Here is a 20,175-nt window from a genome sequence, read left to right on the forward strand (position 1 = left end):
CACGAAGAGCAATCAAAATCTACTTGGCCGAACGAACCATCACGGCACCACTCTTCTAAAGAAGTGGGAGCCATTTGCATTTTGGTTTGGTTGGATGACAGCAGTCCGGTCAGCAGACCCAGCAGTTGCTGCTTTGCGTCCCCTAAAAATACCCGGCACATGAAAGGGGGCACGACGGAATCCCGCCCCGGCTTTTAACCTAAAGCCCTGCACGGCCAGGGAGGAGGAGCGTGCAGCATCTGAGGCAGGCAGAGAGAGAGAGAGAGAGAGAGAGAGGAGAGGAGAGGAGAGGAGAGGAGAGGAGAGACGCTGGCTCAGGTTACACTAAGGCGCACTGCCCTGCACTGCACTGTACAAGGCTGCACGGCACGGCACGGCACGGCACTGCACTGCACTGCCAGAAGACCTGCGCTGCGCCACACACACACAGCCGGCCGGCCGGCCTCTCTCTTGCTCACAAGCTTCAGAGTGGAAGTGAGATGACAACCGCTCCATCTGTAAGCGCCGTCAGGAGCATCTCTGACCCATAAGGAGGCCCAACATGGATTTCTTTCCAAGTTTCCTATAGTTGCTCACCTCAGGTCTCAATTAAAACATTGATTAGAGGCAAGAGGTTGGCAAGCCAGCAAGATATTCTCTACTGGTTCCTGTTGAGTTGATTGCCTCTCAAGTGGACAAAAGAGATTGGAAGTGGAAATGGAGCAGAAGTGGACAGACGCTGGGAAAACCAGCGAAAAGCTCGAAAAGAACCCTTCCCAAAAGCTCAAGTGGGACAAGTGGAGCGCTTTTTCTTCCGTAAGCTTTTGCATGGCAGTATCTCTGCTATGTGTTGGAATATGCATTGGCTTTTGTGTGCGGACCACGGCGTTGCAGTCCAGGATAGTAAGTCTTGAGCAGCAGCACCTCTCCGCCTGGATGGAGCAGGTGGAGCCCCTTATTTTGGACAGACTGGACCAAATCCTGGACAAGGTGGGTGCTTGCTTCACTTCCCCAGTGAGGTCTTCTCAGAACCAAACTATGCTCATTTAATTTGGAAATGAAAAGGTTGCAAATTGAATTGGGTTGTTGGTTCTCATACGTATCAAAGACTTTGGAAGTGAGACTAAAATGAGTCCCAAAAAAAGCATTTCTTGATCTATCGTCCAAGCGTGCTTCGTAAAGCATTTCAAAAGACATCAAATAGTGTCGGTGTAGTGTTAACAAAGGGATGGTTTGTTTCAAAACAAATGAGTAGTGATATCCTTTCTATTGTAGGGTAGCTTGTGTTGTAAAAAAAAGACCTTTATTCTGGAAAAGAATCTTTAAGGCACACTTGATGTGCCCAAATGATTGAGCTTGAACGAATTTGGCAGATGAAATCCTGTATTCATTATATGAGGACTGTCACTGTTCATCTGCCTTGGCTGTGGTTGCTTCACATGTGTTGCTCCTTTTATTGACCACTTGCACAGCTACACTAACAAGCTTTTGAAGAGTGATTGAAGTCTTCTGTTTTCTTCTCTGCCTCTATAGCTTTCTCACCCCCCCCCCCCCCCCCCCTAACCCTAACCCTAACCCCCCCACTTCACCCCACTGCTTTCTCACCAGCGGGCATTTGCTCTCTCTAGGTGAGCTCAAAGCTCCAAAGTGGCTGCATTGCGATCAAGAAATGCAAAAGCAAGTCAAACGCATTTCAATGACAGACGTCAACACTCTTCCTTCTTGCCACTTTGGGAAAAATGCATTTGATCATTTGTATTCCTAATGAACGCAATTAGAATTTGGTTTTGAAGTTGAATTTGATGATCTAGTAAGAGCTGTGGAAATGTGTTAGCGAGGCCAAGAGTGATGAGAATCTCCTTCATCTGCAGACATGCATGGCCAAGGCAATGCACTGCACTGCACTGCAATGCAAGGCCTTTTTTGTTTATCTTTGTGCGTATACATGGTCATTATTAATGGGGCAAAACCAGATGGAGCCTTTCATAGAAAGACCCTTGACTGTTACTTTCACCTAAACACATGAGGGTTGTCGTTGGCTTTTTTTTTTTGCTTGCTTTTGAACTCATTTGCAGTATTTTCCACACAGGTGTTCCTAACTTTGTGAACTTTGAGCACAGAGGAACTTGAACGCTCCATCTATTGCAGGACACAGGTCAAGCGTCCATTTGTTTGTGAAGTTTTCAACAGTTTCCCATAAGGGCCACGCTTTTGAGGTTGAACTGGCCGTCCCCAACCTGTTGATAGGCAATCCTAGTGCCATTTTAGCCTCCACGACTCCTATCTAACATGGATCTAGTGTATGCTGAAGGTGATTCTTGTTCACCTACTATTTCAATTGCTTGTAATGATATAGCCAAGACTGTGACTGTCTCAATGAACGACTGTTTCAGTTTGAAATGGTGATTACAAGTCAAATAGAGGTGTGTCGGGAAGATTTCATCTTGGAAAGGTGGCGGCTGCCTGTGGAACTTGGACCAATGTTCAATTTCCATTGCCAGATGCAGGTCAAGTTGTTTTGCCAGACTGTGCAGCTGCAACACAAGATTGCTGTGGAAAAACAAGACTTCTGCTTTGATATAGATGTCAATATATATATGATATACCTATCGTTCTGGTTGTAAGTGTACCATGTATTTATGATTGTCTTCTCTGATTTGCATCGGAAGATACAAGGTACAACTGTGACCGTGTCGTCAACTTGTGGGGGTGCTTCCTTTCTGTACTTTTCCGCCATTCTCCAATTGATGCACTGTGGTTACTGCAAGTGCGGCCAATTTTTAACATCAAATGAAAACACTAGAAGAAGCTGGGCTAATTAATTAGAGCAAAGTTCTCTGAAGGAGCAGAATTCCAATCGACTGATTGATTGATTGAGTGATTGGATGCACAGCCCGCAATGACAATATAGACCTTCTATTTATATTCACAGTCATGAAGATAAATAGAGCCATGTCCTCACTATTAACACCCAAAAAACCTTGTGCCCTCCTGACCTTCTCCTGCCCTGGCCCCATTTCCAATCATTCAAGAAGTGCTTTGTGCAGACATGGCAAAAGTCATAGTGAGCGCAGATGCTTGCTGGGAGCGCCCGCCCGCCCGCCCGCACGCCCGCCACGCCACACCACACCACACCACACCGCATTTGAGGTGAAGAAAAGTGAAAAAGACTCTTTCCCGCTGCACTGGTTTAACCACACAGCTAGCTCCCCACGGAGCCGTCACTCGCTATACTGAGAAGCAACTCTGCTTTACATAGACCTCACAAACGCAAAAACTTGGCACGTGTTTGTGTGTGGCTGTTTAGGAGTCGACATGACGCATTCTAATCAGAAAGCAGACCGCAAACCGTACACTCAAGTAAAAGTGTATAGCTCTGCGCTCCATCAGGAGACAGTTAATTGCACACGTATAAAAAAACAACAACACACATTCATCGAGACACGCACAACACCACCCACCCACGCATACATTCCTTATGTAATAGGGGTCACAAAATGACTTTGGAGCTTGAGACGAAGCAGGCGTGCTGCCAATTGTATTTACTGTATTGTCAAGATTTAAAGCGGACAAGGAAAAGCCACTTAATGATGGTAAAAGTCAGCCAATGTCAAGAAAGTTTCAAGGGCTTTTAACACTTTCACAAGTTTGTGTCATACTGAATAGAGAAATATTTGGATACAAATATACCTCAACATGAATAAATGGATTTGTTTTGCAACAAACCATCATTTTGTTTAAGAAAGACTTTCCGAAATCTTGCTGGTGCATTCTTCAACAGATATTTTGATATTTTTTCTTCTTTTTTTAACATCTGCAATCCCTTTTAACATTCCATTACCCTCAACAACATTTGAACCCACACACACACAGAGTAAGTTTTCATCTGTGTGAACGTATTAGCAGCCTTCCCTGAAGTCAACTCGCCAAGCGTCCTTTAGTTTCAGACCGAAACCTTTGAAAGTCTTGTCTCTTTTGTTGATCAAACCACGGTGCGCCAGACTGAGATACTAAGAGGCACCGTTGAACTGTAAGAGACAGTGGCGAGAGTGTGTGCATGGCATGGCTTGGCTTGGCTTGGCTTGGCTCGGCTCGGCTCGGCTCGGCTCGGCTCGGCTCGGCTCGGCTCGGCTCGGCTCGGCTTGGGCTTCAGCACCTGTCGCCAGCCTCTAAACACACAGCGAGCGCATGCTGCCATTCCTGAGCGCTATGCTTTGGAGTACTTGCATGCTTTTCTATTCTGCTTGGGGTCAAATCAAAGGCAGACATTTGCACTTCTAATCAGGTCAACTATTAGACTTTGATATGCAGAAAGGACTTCAAGATTTGTTTCCCTTACTGAACAGTTCAAATAAAGATGACTAGCTTAATCAAATTGGATTTTGGGATCTTAAGACCAGGGGATGCTTTGAGAATAATTGTCCATTTCTGTCTATGTGAAGCCCTTTGAGACTGCTTGTGATTTAGGGCTATACAAATCAACTTGACTTGACTTGACTTGGATTCATTCTTTCTTTTTCCCACACGCAGAAACTTGCAGCGCGATTACCAAAGACGCGAGAAGTGAGGGAAGCTCCTTACAGCTGCTTGTGTCCTCCAGGTATGTTTCCCTCCATTCTTTTGCCTTGTCTGAAGAAACTCTAAGAGTACACAGGAAGTCTTTGTGCATCATTTTTTGCTTCGGTTTTCGATCCACAATAAGCAGGACTGGGGCATTGGGGTCTCTCACGGTTGACGTCCGGTGACATCTTCATTTGGTCAGTCGGACTCAAACAATGTCTATGACGAATATTCCGGTTTCAGCCCACATTCAGAAAAGGTGCATGGAAGGTTACGTGAGGACTCGCTATTGTCCTTAAGTGTGATTGGGAATGCTTGTGTGCGCTCCCAACCAGTTGAGTGAAAACCCATACGAGGATAAAGCAGTTCAGACAATGGATGGACGGATGGATTGCTTTGCTGCTTAGTTTTGCAAAAGCAGCGTTTTTGGAAAATGAACTATTTTGACGCTTCCCGAAAATGCTCCCAACTCTGTGGTCTGGTTGGATGTGGCGTGATTGACTGTGCAATCCAACGCAGAATGGCTGAATGACGAATGGAATCTCATTTCAAATAGTGACATCGTTTGACCCGTCTTTTGTCGTATCGTAAAGAAACCTGACGGCCACGTGGAAGGAAGAGAGTATTCGATGAAAAAGAAAAGAATGCAATATAGCTGAAATTGCTATTAACCAAATGATTATGCAAGTAAGCGAATAAGATGTTTTGCAGGAGTTGCCTTTTAGAACTCCAAACGTTTTTAGCTCCAAGTCCTCCGTGAGACCTATCAAAGTATTTATTATAAGAAGGCCAGCGGTTAAAGATCTCGGGGTGGGGGACAACCAGACCCACATAGATATTTTTTTTCCAAATTGGCTTTCATTGCCACAGAAATGCAGACTACTGAGAAACGCCCTGTCTAAAAGCACATTTTTAATCCAAGTTACAAAAGTCACACTATTTGAGTTCCTGAATGACGTTTCATAGAAGCCATTTGCCACTCTTGTATTGTGTGTGCAAAACTGAGTTTGCACGAGTCCCGCAGCCAGCCAGCCAGTGCTGTAGGAAACAACACAACACATTAGCGCTAATTGGTCTTGTCAATAGGATGCGAGCGTTCCAACGCGGTGCCAAGTGTGTGCGGGTCGGCCCATTCACGTAGCAATTGGCTTGAGAAGAGCGTCTCGGCTCGCTGCAGGTGCGGCAGCAGTCTTTAAGTCCAAGCCAAGCAGATGCTTTTACGGCTTCTCGCGACTTTCTGTGTCTCCCCAGAGAACAATAGCGGGTGTGTGAGGGAGGATTTTGCTCCTACCTATGTTGTAAACAAGGCCCATATTGGTGGCGTCACGGCATAAAGAGTACGTACATGTGTAACTTGGTGCCGTGACATGCGTACTGAATAGGCTACGTATACGTACGTCATCATTTTCTTGTCGTTCTTCATTCGTCATCTCTTTTTTAGCTCTCAAATCAGATTGGAAATGAGTATGCAATGGCTCGTGCTGATTCAGATGTGCTCACAAGTAACCTGCTTTTCAAAAGGAGTGCATTAAAGCCACTAAGAATAATGATCCAAAGTTGGAGAGTAGAGTGTCGGTGTGATTCTCCTGGTGCAGTCGATGGTAGGAAGCGTTGCCCACCTGGCTCCTGCCAGTCATCCGCAGTGGCACACGAATGGCATCCTTTTGATTCTTGGCATTGCCCGGTGACCGAGAGGGCAGAACTGCGGTGCCTTGATGGAGACAGGATCCTCAATGAATAAGTCCAGCGCAAAGGAAAGAAGTGGTTCCAGTGACAGATGATCAAAAGTGGTAACATCATCTCGGACTATAAATGTAGCAGCCGTGCAAAACACACCGCTCCAAGGTACAATACCACACATTGGATAGTCTTCAAGTCATATTGCAATACATAGCCGCCGCCGCCGCCGCCGCCGCCGGCCGGCCGGGTGCTCGTTTACTCTCGAGACAAATCGCCAAGCTATAAATATCTTCATTTTAGCCTCTAATATAGGTATATTCAGACACGGTTAGAACTAGCACATGGTGAGTTTCCTCCCAACGCAAGCCTTGATGCAATTTGTTTGGGAATTCACTTGATCTCTCGGTGCCATTACGGCAATCTTGTTTTGCTTTACATGCGCATACCGGCATACCTAACAATTTGGCGCTGAAGTGTAGACTCAACTTTATGCCTGCTGGAATTAGATGTCAAAGTATTGCTAGAAGTGGTGTCATGCCATTTCTTTTCAAAAATGTCATCACGGACGGACAGATTATGAACGTCGTTGTTCTTCATTCATAAATGGGACCACAGTGCGTCCGTCGCCAGCTGTCTTTTTGCTTTGTTTGTTTGTATGTTTGTTTTTGCGATGGCCCACGGAGGCCAAGGCGTTTTCGAGTACGGTGGGTTTAAGATGGACTATTTACTGCGTGCGTTATTCACGGACAAACTGGTGAGTTTTTTTGTGACAGCCCTGCAATCCTTATCTATCCCTGCTAATTCACCAAACAAACAAGAAATGAATTGAAGTACGAGTATGATGTTGAGTATTGATGTCGTTGAATCCTATTTATTGCAAAGGTGGCTTTGTATAGCTTTACATCATAGGTGAGCATGCCCGAGAGGAATAACACTGAGCTTGACATGTTTGCAATAATGTGAGAAAGGAACTTTGCTAAAAGCAGAGCTTGAGAATGGGAGCCATTCCGGCCGGCCCTCAAAGGCGCCGCCGCCGCTGTCGCCGCCGCCGCCGAGTCTTTCTTTCGTGGCCCATACAATAACTGCTGACTATGTTAGCTAGAAGCATGAGAAAGTCACACATGGCTACTTTGATGCACTGCACTTGACATGCAATGTCATGAAGGTTGAAGTTAATATATAGAATCAATCTAAACTTTGATATGGCCCATGCCTGGTACATCCTCTTTGCCGGTCGGTCCCTGCGGTTGATGTGAATATTGAAGATTCCGCAGATTTGGCAAGATTTAGCATTCATCCAATTGGAATTTTCCATGGTGGCAGGAGCTTGATGTTGTGATGCACCAATTGTAATCAACACGTTGAGAAAGAAGCTTGCAAAGTTGAGTTATTGCAAATACTAAGAATTCCTTCCAAAATGTGATGTTTATGAGAGACCGTTGCAACCTGGTTCCTTGATTTTTGCCGGTGCCGGGGGGTCACGGTGTGGGTTATTTAAGGAGTCCCCCAAGTTCACCTTGACATATGTGTGCTGACAGGAAGAGAGCACAGCAGATCCCCTTTCTTTACTCACGATAAGTTTACAGTGCAGCTGCCAGTGTGCGGCCGTAATTGGAGGAATGTGGCAGCCAGAGATGGGGAGAAGGAAGCCACTGGACAGCTCAAAGGTGGACCAAGGTCATTGAGGAATCAGAATGGCACTACAAATGCCTCCCCTCATTCAAACAACTGATGACACAAGTTTTAGCATCGGGGCAGGAATGGGCTGAAACGAATTCATGGAACGACCAAAAATTGAATTCATGGAACAAATGAAACTCATGACGCCATTTAAAATGTCCTTTTCGCTGTCATCCATGTATCCCTTCATTGCACGGCAGTGAGAGACATATGTAGCTGGCAGCCTGTATTTGTTTATCGGCTTTTTCAGGTTTGTTCTACTGCCGGCAGTTTGAGGTAAATGTTAGCGCGGTGAAAGGGACGGACGGACGGGCGGACAGACAAAGTTCCGTTTCTTCAATCGCAGTTTGATGGAAATGAGGAGATCTCCAAACCTGAATCTAAATGAATGCAATCTGGCCATGTTGAACAAGGATGACTGACGTCCGTCGGAGGAGGTGAGGTGCGGTAGATTAGCGAGGAAAACACACCATCTGGTTTCCTCATAAAAAAAAAGTTGTAGTGAGCATTCCGCCACCTGATCTCTTGCTCCCACTATTGCAGCTCTCTTAAACACGACACGCCATTAAACTTGTTAGTATCTTGTTTGGAGAGTGTTCACAGCCAACTCACAAATGTTTTTACAGACCCTCTTGGGCATTTTCTCCAATTTGAATTTCCGCACTTTGGGGAGCACACAATGACTTTTCTCTTCTAAATAGCCCAAATGGGATTCGGAGCGCACATTGATTTCTCGCTGATGTAATGAATGCGTTTCCCCTAAGGTTATTCGGAAAAAGCATCGTTGTCAGGCTGACCAGAAGCAAACGGGCATTTCAGCAAAGCACGAGATACGTAAATACGTACATCAACGGGAAATTAGACGTAACCGAGTGTGACGTTCCCTGGTCGCTGCACAGCGCTTACTGTAGTCCAATTATGGACCTTATGGGAGAAGAAGTTCCAAATGGAGGCCAGCTGTCTTGGCAAACTGGCCTGCAGCCCTGCAAAGCTTCAGACTTACTGACACCGTTTTTGTGTTTTGTTGCCCTCTGAAACACAGGTTGACTAGAATTGAAAGAAATGTCACTTTCAATCACTCACTGGATTGAGATGCTTTACTCTCGTGTCAATAACTTACAATTGTGTGTGTGAGTGAGTGAGTGAGTGAGTGAGTGAGTGAGTGAGTGAGGAACCTTTGAGGCGAAACTGGCATTATCATTGGCCGCTCCAAATGAGCATGAGCATGACTCGTGTACGGCAGTTCAGTTGTTGAGGGTGACTGACTGGGCTGCACCAAAACTCAAATGTTCACTTTAACGTGACACGTCCAAGAGCACCGATACAAAACGGTGAATACAGTCAAGGCTTTTGAAAGGTGTGCCATTTTTAGTGTATGGACACCAACGCTAACGGAATTGTTTCAAGCTTAAAAAAGAAAAAAGCACCGTCTCGTTTTTCCTTGGAACGGGCAAGCCCCCCAAAATACCGGCTTTCCAAACGGTCCTGCGTCAACGGCCGCTTTGGGTGCGAGGTCATTGCCACTGGCATTCACGCCTTCTGAGCCTTGAAATAAGCTTACGTTGACATTGTGCGAGGAAGTCAGGGTACCCGGAGAGAACCCCGACGTTCAAATCTTACGAAAAGCCAACCCCAAAACACCTTCTTGCTGTAAAAGTGCTCACAACTCCTCCGATGATGCCTTACTATTATTCATAAATGAAGTTTGATTTGTCCAATGACATTATCATGCAGGTTGTATAATTCTGGTCTCATTATAATCATAAAATTGTTAATAATCTGTTCATGATTAAGAGTGAGTGGAATTTGCGGCTATACAAATATACATGCACCCACACACACAGAGTGTGTGTGAACGCATGCTGCTTTGTTCCAGACATCCTGTGGGTACCGGAGTAATTGAACAAACCGACAGGGAGCACACTCTTATGTTAACAGAGCTGGGCGGCCTGCCAGAAACAGCACATTTCCTCTCCATTTTTTGGACCGGAGTCTTGAATCTAGATTTTCTTTTTTTTTTTTCCTTCTCCTTGATTCTTAGACCTCAGCTGGTTACTTGAGAGCAGTAGTCATGGTAGTTAAAATTGCGGTAGCTCATTTGCAGAAGGTCATGCAGCACCTTTAAGGTTCAAGTGTAATTAAGGCTCCTTGAAAGAGTAGGTCAGGAGGTAGCACAAGTCAACCACGAGACTCTTTGCTCTTTTAACGGGGCCGCCGCGTATTATGCACAATTGACTTTATGAATGCGAGTGACGTTTGACATTTGATTTTGCGCCTCGTTCCGATGAAAGATATTGCCAAGAAAGTGTGCCAACGCGACGATGCCTTGACAATGACGGCCATAGAGAAAAGGCAGCCTTCTGACAGCAACTGCAGCTCATATACATACGGACATACGTACATAATAATAATAATAATAATCATCCCCAGACATTGGAGACATTTTTTTAGATCAGTAGCTACGGACTACTTCCAAAAATATCTTCAATCTCGTGCGGGACACAACAATGCTAATCACTGCCGATGGGTAAGTGACAAGTACGTTTGAGTGGCGATTGGCATTTGTGACCGGAGTTGGCTATTCATGTGGAACAAATGTAATCACTATATCGAGCTGGAATTTAACGGAAAAATGAAAAATCTCTTTTTTTGTTGTTGTTGTTTTTCCCCCAACCCGAGAGCTGCGCTTGTCTGACATTTGGGCCAGACGGAAATGAAGTCAAACGATCAGCACCCATCGTTGTTTTTCTATGAAACAAGTGTGTGACTCTACTACCAAGTGTTAAATGATTGATTAGTGACATGAGTGAAAAAGAGGAGATCTGAATGTTAACCAAGGAATGGCCATCTGCTCTCCATCACGCTTGAGCTGGTCAGAAAAGCAAGAGTGTGAGAAATGGTACATGTCTGCCTGTAAAAAAAAAGAGATAAAAACCAATGTCTTCCGCTCCAGTAACTAGGCAATGTTTTCGTCTCTTTTGCCCACATTTAACATCAAGGCCAAGAAGATTGAAGTCGTTTTCCATTAGCTTACCAATTTAGCGATTGATGACAGAAATAGAATGAAAGGTTTGTGGATTGAATAGAAGCGCGCAGCCATCCCGTCCGTCCGTCCGTCCGTCCGTCCGTCCAGTATACTTTGGGAACTCTGTCTGCTTCCCAAGTGTGGCTATCCCACTGTTATTGAATTTCTGCAGACCGTGTTTATATTTGGTTGCTGGAAGAGCGCTCGGCACATTTGGCTTTGTGAAAGAAGCGAGGAATGCTGAAAGATGAAACCTACAACCTGGAATACAGGAGAGGGAGGATGTGTGCCAGAAATGGCTTCAATGTTCAACCACAAGTGGAGCTATCCAATCGTACGTGTAGCATTGTCTTTTTGACCTCCAATCTGGATGTTTGCCACCTTTTGACGTTGACAAGCTTGCACCAAAAAGAAAGAAACCATTGTCTTTCTCAAATTGTCATTGTCGGACTGGAATCCAACAATTTGGTTTGCCTGGACTACTGGCTATTGACAACAACAAAGCCAAGTTAGCGTGAGATGCACGTCATTTCTCCCCAAGTAAGAAGATGTTGTTGTTGTTGTTGTTTGACGCAGATGAGGGTTCGAATGTGCTCGCGAGGGTCGTACGTACGTCATCAATGTGTCTTGCGTGAATGTGAGATTCCCAGTTGGGATTAAATGCGCGTTTGTCTGAGTTGTAAACGGGACCTTTGTCGGTTTCTTTGATTTGTTGCAATGGCCTACTCTTACCACGTTGACGGCGAACCGGTGCACTCCAACCACTTGCTCCATGGATACGACGACACGGCACGGTTAATGGATAAGGATGCCACTTTGACTGATTGTGCCATTGTTTCCTTGAGCCCATTGGATTTTTTGCTCAACTTGGCGCATTTGGACATTGCTCCATGTTGTCTTGTAAAGACGTTAGCACGCCAGGTCTCTGAGGTGAGCCTAGGAATGTAGCGGGAGCTCTATGGCTTTTCCAGACAGAAACTGTCAGTCGGCAACGAGTCGGAGCCGTGTCAAAAGTTGGAGAACGGCTGAGAAATGAGACGGACTTGATTGAAGCGCACCCCGTGCCTCATTGATATGGAAAGTACCATACGAGTTTGGGCACCTACACAACAGGCGGTTGTTGTGCATTTGCATTTTGTTGTCGTGCAGTTGAGAGACGCACGACAGGCATTGTCTAGCTTGGAACGAAATAACGACGACGAGCGTTCCTCGGTGGAAAGTAGCGCAATTGAGAGGAGAGTGACAAGCCGTTGTGTCCAAAATACGGTAGTAGGCTGCGATCCCCATGTGAATGTTCTTTTGCTGGATTTTATGAGGGGATGCTCTCTCTGGCTGAGTATTCGAGGACATGGGTCAAACCTGTTGCCGAGTGGTCTGTTTGGGCAGATGATGACAAAGAGCATCTGTGCGCAACGGCTTCCCCAGCTGGGAACCAAAGTGCACCAGGGAGGGAGGGAGGGAGGTAGGCAGCGGAATAAGTGAAAACAGATGAGAGATAGCCAAAAGAGGGGACAGACAGACAGACAGTTGCGTTTGCTTTGCGTTGCTTTGCTTTGCTTTGCTTTGCTTTGCTTTGCTCACTAGCTGTTACGCAGCCATTGATGTCCCTTCCGTAAATAGGCTTTTTCAATGGTGCCGGACGTGACGGCCACTCGCTCGCTCGCTCGCTCGCTCGCTCGCTCGCTCGCCCTTGACTGAATGGCCTCCTCGGCCGGCGCTTGATGTGTGTTTGTCAGTGTATGGGCGGGCTCAAAGCAAGTTGACAGCGCTCCATGCTGCTTTCCCTCCCATTCCTATGGAGGCTTCCCGCTAGCGTCAAGACTATTTGCTTTAACAGATGAGCCTGGCTCTTTGACTTGACATAGTGCCACTTCACACTCACTTTCACCACCCGACGTTGACAAAGGCCGTCCGTCACGATGGTAAGCGACATCAGAGAAAGGCCACGCGCTCACTTTCCGATGATTTTAGGATGTCGTACATCCAAAGCGTGGGTAAACTCAAGTCAAACAGTAAGCAAACGCTACCTTTGCCAGAACTTGGGACTGACTTTACATTGTGCCGGCGGCCGCCATGCATTCGATGAACCGTCATGAAAGAAATCCAAATCGATTTGAGTCTCAGGCTATTTTCTTTAAAGTCACCACCTCATGCACAAAACTATTTCAAATCAATAACCTCAACTGGATTTGCAGAGGTTTCTTTCTATCTATAATTGAGTTGGGTGACCTATAGATGTGCATCTTTACATTGTGGCGACTTGTTCAAAGATACTGTGATCAGATTTGATTTGGGGGGTTCGGTCAGGATGAGGTTAGAACATACGGAAGTCTAGAAGGGGCCACTGGTGTTGAGATGAAGAAATCTGAGAAAGTCTTGTCAGTCATAACTCTGCCAAGCTGGGAGGGGGGTTGGGGGACATTTTTGTGGCCAAGCCTGCTTTCCTCATTTAAGGCTCCTCCAAATGAAACCTGATTCCATGGTGTGATTGAGCTTTTCATTTGGTTTGTCTTTGCTGTGAACATACTATCCCTCATCAGACATGAGTGCTTATTTGGATTGGGAGGGAGGAGAATGAGACACTCCGCAGAGCATTGTCAGCGTTGCCTTTACCACCACCACCACCACCACCATCACAATGCTCCTCTTTGTGCTGTGTCTCGCTCAATGCAATAGTGTGAGATATCCAAAAGATTGATGGCGGTGGTCTCATCTAATAGCCACTGGCGCGGTTGATTGAAATGCCAAAAGGCAATCGCACTCCGCATGTTGCTTGTCACTCTCCGAAAGAATATGAACAAAACTGCAGGGGCCGCGTTTGAACGTTGAACTTTTATTTGGATTCAAATTGTCTTCTCTCCATGACAAAGGTAATGCTGTGTTTCCTGAAACTCTGCATACATTTAACGCAAGTCCCAAGCACACTTTGACGGCGTTTGCGCTCTCCGTTCACTTGCACTCTCCGTGGTCCTGGTCCAAATGAAGTTTTGCTTTTTGATTTGCCCTCCTCTATAACCTGAGCTGATGATAGGTAACTCCATCTCCGCGTGGTAGAATTGACATCTCTGTGCAAAGGAGATGTGCATCTGCTCATGTGTTTGAACAAGGCTTAAGCAACATGTTGCACTCAGGTGGGTTCCTCAGAGTGTGTGTGTGTGTTGTTTGGAAAGGATTGTTTATCCCCATCAGTTCTCTGGGTGTATGTGATTCATTTGTTATGGCTGATGGTGAGAGGTGGCCCCAGCTGACTAATGTCTGTGATGACAGCCTCCCCCCATCCATCCATCCATTCTAAGCCTGGCCAGATGACATTGAAGTGAGTATGCCAAGTATGCCCTGCTAAATAGAAACGACGCACTTGGATTCCTCCGGATCGAATGTCTTCCACGTCACCGGATTTGTTGAAAATGTTTCATTTGGGGAAAAAACAACAACATCTAAAAGCCTGCTACCCTCTAGATTATTTGGACGAATGAAATTGAGGTTCATTTGTATCAGAAGAATGGGAAGCAAGTGGTATGACGGTGGATGGACGGACGGATGGGAGGGAAGATAGATCCTCAGCTTTCCTTACAGTTCCCAAATACAGGCCATGTGATCTTTCTTTTTGTCGCACATGTTAAATGATTTCATTTTTCCCCCCCGCAATGATGAAAGCCAGACCGTTTTTAACATGAAAGACCTGTAGGATGTTGTTTGTGGGGTGTGAACTTGCTCAACCTCTACAACAGATGGTAGAAGTCTTAGCTTGGCCCCTCCTCTCTCTGTCTGAGCTTCTGTTTTTATACCTCGCAGCTCGACTTCTTCCCCTTTCTGCTAATGCTAGGTTCCGTGCGCGCCTCTTAAAATCCTGATGACACCACAGTCTTCAAGTTGACAGAGGGCCATTGTGAAGTCAAACAGGGGACGCACATCGCTTTCTTGTCCTTGAGATGCAGCGCACAACCTGACAAGAAGGAGTGGAGCTCTTTACAAGCCCTAGGCTTGGTCTCCCTCCTTGCACAGTTATTGATATAATAATATGTGCTAAACAATAAACTAACAATAGCAGACGCCGTTCTCTGCCCCCAGGCAGCACAACGCAAAGGCTATTGTTTGAAGCCATAGGCGAGGGGTTCTTCTTGTTGTTTTAACCTCGGCTGGGATCCCATTTGTCAACGGCAAAAGAAAGAAGTGCGCCGGGCCGGCCAGAGGTGGGATTTTGCTCACAGTCTGCTGCTAAAGCGTGGCTGACAGGAAGCCAGTGGCGCCCCTTTGGAAGTGCCATTTATTGCTTGCACTGTCTGACTAGGATGTTATCATGAGCTAGCTCTGCTGATTGATTCAGCGCAGGGGCACGGGCCATAAATGTTTACTAGCGGAGAGTCTTGTCTCGGTGAAATGAATGGCAAAATGCATTTTTCTTGGCCCCCCAAAAAGGCATCGTGCCAACGTCAACACCCTCGTCGGAAAGGTTTTAGTTAGAGCACGGCTCTGTCTGTCGTTCAAGTCCGGCAGATGGGGCTGTGAGCGGCGAGTCCCTTTCTGAACGTACGCTAAGTGGAACGATCCAGCGCGTGTGTGCTCGCAGTCTTGGCCGCGCCATTTGAGCGTGCCGTGCAGATTGGAATGCTTTTCCAGGATTTGAAAATGCTGCTGGCTTTTGAGCCCCCAATTAGCCTTCTGGCACAGTACAACTGCATAAAGACTCCAGCTTCTTCGTCCGAGTTGTCAACAGGCAGCAGGTAGGGTAGCCCGTGGGCCTGTTCCAAAAATGCCTCCATGTGGGACATCATTTGAAAGTTTCAGCACTGGTGGAGATAAAAAGTAGCGCACATCTCTCTCTCTACTCAGGCACTTTTCCGGAACTGGCACAAAAGGGCGTGTTGAGTGGACGAGACGCTACTGCTGTCCCGTAACCCGAACCAACCCTACTCTTTGGTTCCTGCGTCTCCTTGTTCTTAAGCCTCTCCTACTGTCAAGCTCTCACTTTCACCTCAGACATCCAGTACCCAAGCCGCCACAAGCCGAGAGGAAGCGTTCCAAAACTCACCGGATACGTTTGAGTCAATCTTGATGATTTTAAAAGCTGGAGCAGATGAATTGCAAACGGCGTCTCTGGCTTTCCGCTGCACGCTCTCTCATTGACATGCCATCATTCTGCTACTTCCTTTTGCTGATGACATCAAGCAAAGGAAGTTCAGCGTGGATGACGGATGGATAGAGAGAGCCCAGGCCGATCGGTGGTGGCCTTTTAGAGGGGCCCCTCTTGGATTACAGTGTGGGGTGGGCGCAAAGGAACAAGCAAGGAGTCGCTTCCCCCGGGCCTTTTGCTTCTTTTTCTTCTTTTCCCCACGCTGAGGATTTCCAACTCGTTTCTCTCTCATCTCTCTTACTTGGACACTTTTATGTATTCCCATTTTTCCCATGTACTGTCAATATTTTCTTGCAGGTTTTGGCTGGCTGAGGTCTGGCCCTATTAGGCCTTTTGTGCGCTTCCAATTCCTGCCTGTCCCGACCGAGACAATGTGTCAAAGAAAAAGCTGAACAAGTCACACTGGATGAATGCAAGCCCAGCATTAGGTCAATGAAAGAGGAGCCCGGAAAAAAGAGGGCCTGACGTTCTAGTAGTGCTAGTGCTGAGGAGCATCCATCCTGTGGCACTTATCTTGAGCCTAATTGTTTGTAAACCATTGCTTTCTTTCCCAGGCTTTAAGGAAGCAAAAGCTCGCACACACAGTTCCACATTGCCACTTCCTTCTTTAGTATTTACTCGCTTCTTTTCTTTGGCTTTTTCATAATAACGCGGAATAGCCAGCCAACTTAAAGCAGATGCAAATGCCGGACACAAATCATTTGCATATACTAAACGAGGCTCTCCAACGGATAATATGAATGCTCAAGGTCTAAATGAGCTTGACGGAGAATGCTAAACTTAAGCGAATATGCAGCTCAAGGTTAGCGTCAAAGTCCCACGCTTGTTGGAGGTGTCCAGACTCAAATGGAGCTGCTTTTTATCAATGCCTTCCGTTCCTCCTCCTGTGAAGGATTTCAAGTCAGGCTAATAGGGCCTTCCTTTTCTGCTCAACTTCCAACTTTGAAGTGATGGACTGAAAAGGCTGCTGTGTAATTACTTCCTTCTACGTCTTTAGCAGGCCTGCTTTTTGTGGTCTCACCCTTCTTGGGGGAAAAACAAAAATGAGTCACAAGGATTAAGAAGGGACAAAAAGCTGCTCTGTTTATTTTTCTATTTTTGACCCTGCAATTATGATTTTCGCCTTATTAAGTAAGGTTTGCGTGTGCAGAAACAGGGATCAAACTTAATTGCTCTTGCAAGCAGGTGTCCAAGAAAATCTGCCAATCGGGTGTGTCTGACAAAGGTACTGTCACGTTCCGTCCCCGGTTGTTTTATTATGTGCATATTGTTATAGTTTCTGTCCGTGTGCCTGTGTGCTCGCCCCAGAGCAAGTTTTTATTTGTTTTTACCCCCCCCCTAGATAGCTACTCAAGAAGCATCTGCACCTGCACCTGCCCTGCCCTGCCCTCCTGCCCTGCCCTGCCCTGCCCTGGAGCAACTGTTAAGGCAGGCAGGGAGGCAGGCAATCTGAGAAAAGTGGATGGTGGCTTTTTGGTTTCGATTACACCGGTTATTCCGGGAGCCATTTTATTGGACTGAGCCAGTTTAGTTTTGATGATCTGCCCATGACATTGTTTGAAGATATGTAATTCTAACGTCAAGTGAGGGCACATAGCAAGTGGCCTATTGAAATGGTGGATGCCCAGGTGAGATGGAACGATGGAAGTGGAAGGGCGCACCTTTCAATTGGGTGCAGCTACCCTGTTGTTGTTGTTGTTGTTGTTGTTGTTGTTGTTGTTGTTGTTGTTGTTGTTGTTGTTGTTGTTGCGGCTGCTGCTGACGACTTGTGCCTCCAGAGTGCGCTTCTCTCAATCTAGTAGTCGTGTTTGTGCACATTGCACGTTACCAATAAATGATCAAGACAAACGCTTGGCAATGAAAGCACCATGTTGGCGTGCAAGATTTGCTTTCTATTTGCGGTGCCCTTACATAAGCGGTAAGAACAGGTGTGAGACAGCATTAATCCAGGGAGTGGGCAAATTTAGCATCCATACGATACCAGAGCAGTCAAACGACATCCTCCGCTCTTGTGTGTTTATGGCTTTGCGTTTTGTTTCATGTTGCGCCCGGTGCTTGTCGCACACAAAGCCGTTCATCAGGCGCCGCCGCCGCCGCCACGTTCTGTACTATATTTGAACTCTGTTGTCTTTGGCGTCCCAACGTGCCTTTGGACGTGTGGCTCCGGCGGCCGGGCTCCCGTGTGAACACTTCGATCGATGGAGCCAACAGGATGTGAAGGCAGGCCCGGAATGTAGCAGGAATCTCGTCTAGATGTTTGTTTTGAACGCTCGTGTGAGCTGCACCTTCCGCTATCAATTGCAAGAACATTTGTCTGAAATTGTCTTTGAATTGCCTCTTTTCACTCTTTGTGCTTGTCCTATTGCCATGTCTGTCAAGTGCTTTGTTACAAATTGCGATTCATTCTCCAAGGGAGGAATTATTTGAAGGCTAAGAAGCATACGTCGTTTATGTTGGCTCACTCCATATATTTTGCAATCTCCCCTAAACGACAATCGTTTTGACTTGAACAGTATGCTAAGCTGTGACGACATGTCTCACTCGCTAAATGTATGTCCCTCTTCTCTGTTTTGTTTTGCAGGACCTCCAGTAAGTAGACAAGACACCTCGTGTGATCCATGTGGGGTAACGTAACGTAACGTAACGCTATCGCTCTGCCTTTGGGTGGCTCAACAGACTTGTCAAACTGAAGTTGCTATTACAAATAAGCCTGGGGAAATACGTATTTCTCACACATTGTCTCATTTAAGTCACTGATCATTTTTCCATTGCTAATATGATCACCCCCAAAAATGTTTACAGACAAATTGAAATCTGCAAACCAGGCTGCTGTGAATATGCAAAAAGCAAAGTTGCTTTCCAGCACGTCCTTTTTTTTTTTTTTGGTCATGGGCCAATAGTGACATTTTAACCATTCACATGCCACCTGAAACGGTTCCAACTTGTAAAAGAACTCGTTAGTTTATGTCCCCAAATAATCCCAGTGGCGGGTGCCCTGATTTACGAGTGCAGCTCATTCCACTGCACTCGTAACACTCGCATCTCAAAGGATCTTTGAATTCATCCCTGTCTCACAATAATATCCTGATGTTATTTTTTCCAATGTCTACAGTAACAATCCAATCAAATGAAACAATCCAAGAGAAGATGCCCCACAGAATAGAATCTGGGCTACTGTAGATGACATACTTTTAATTGACAATAATATGATGGAAAGAGTTGGAGCAAAGCTCTTTGTTGAAAATTGCATAATTGTCCTGTCGTATTGTTTTGATGGAAATCATGTACTTGATGTGCAATGTTCTATTATTCGTGGGAATACTCTCCCCCCCGTCCATCTATTTGCTTCTTGGAACTTCAAGTCAAGAGTTCCTGTTCTGACTTGCATCCAATTAGCCTCCCATTCTGCCACTGATTTGGGTTCCGCTCCGCTCGGAGAGAATAGCCACTTGTCAGTGGGCAAAATGGAAAGCTCCTTTTGTTGCATTCTACGGAGGGAGGCTGACATGGGATGTATCGCCACTGACAATATAGTCAAGCCATGTGGCGTCAGCTGCTTGAGATGAGTCATTGTGCAGGGGCATGAGGGCAAAACGCTGCATGCTTTCATCCAAAACCGGTCCTTGCATGAGACTTTGTCATCAAAACAAAGTGTTGTGTTTGTCAATGGAATGGAAACACAACCGAATAGTGGGCTCCTCCTGTCTGTCTATATTGCATGTCCAGCTGGGCTGGGCGGGATATTTTCCATCGTGATTTGAGCTATCCTGGTCTGGTTCAACGTAATGTTTACTCTTCCTTTTTTGTACTATCATTTCTCTCACTCCTTTTTCAGGGTCCTCCTGGACGGGCAGGCTTTCCGGTAACTTGTCTTCTTTTTTTTTTCTTTTTTAACATTTGTCTTTCCATTTGCATGAGTGCATAGCAATCACTTGCTGTGAGTGCTGATCTCTATGAAGTGTTGATTTTGAGCTTTCCTATGGCTAAAGAATGTTCCCGCGTCTGCTTGCGATGATCGCACGTGCGCAATGTCCTTTCCTTTGTGACGTTGCCTTGTCCGTTCCACTCAAGTAAGCTCATCTTTTCGCCATCATCCCCTGGATGTTTTGGAGTGGTC

At 46.1% G+C, this 20,175-nt stretch overlaps 1 protein-coding gene across 16 annotated transcripts in view; it reads left to right on the forward strand.

Annotated features, from left to right (window-relative positions):
• Window positions 1–260: 260 nt before the first annotated feature.
• Window positions 261–20,175, forward strand: part of col13a1 (collagen, type XIII, alpha 1) — a 40,627-nt gene continuing 20,712 nt past the window's right edge. For 12 of the 16 annotated variants that reach the window (XM_061285999.1, XM_061286003.1, XM_061286015.1 and 9 more), the window contains exons 1-4: window positions 263–969; window positions 4,510–4,579; window positions 18,640–18,683; window positions 19,894–19,920. In XM_061285999.1, coding sequence (XP_061141983.1) covers window positions 697–969; window positions 4,510–4,579; window positions 18,640–18,683; window positions 19,894–19,920 — 414 coding nt within the window. In that variant the 5' untranslated portion in view covers window positions 263–696. Of the gene's footprint in view, window positions 970–4,509; window positions 4,580–18,639; window positions 18,684–19,893; window positions 19,921–20,175 lie in introns of all 16 variants that reach the window. The other 4 variants (XM_061286011.1, XM_061286005.1, XM_061286004.1 and 1 more) reach the window with 3 other exon arrangements.

The sequence above is a fragment of the Syngnathus typhle genome, linkage group LG8 (genome assembly GCF_033458585.1).
Source record: "Syngnathus typhle isolate RoL2023-S1 ecotype Sweden linkage group LG8, RoL_Styp_1.0, whole genome shotgun sequence".
In the NCBI taxonomy this organism is placed as follows: domain Eukaryota; kingdom Metazoa; phylum Chordata; class Actinopteri; order Syngnathiformes; family Syngnathidae; genus Syngnathus; species Syngnathus typhle.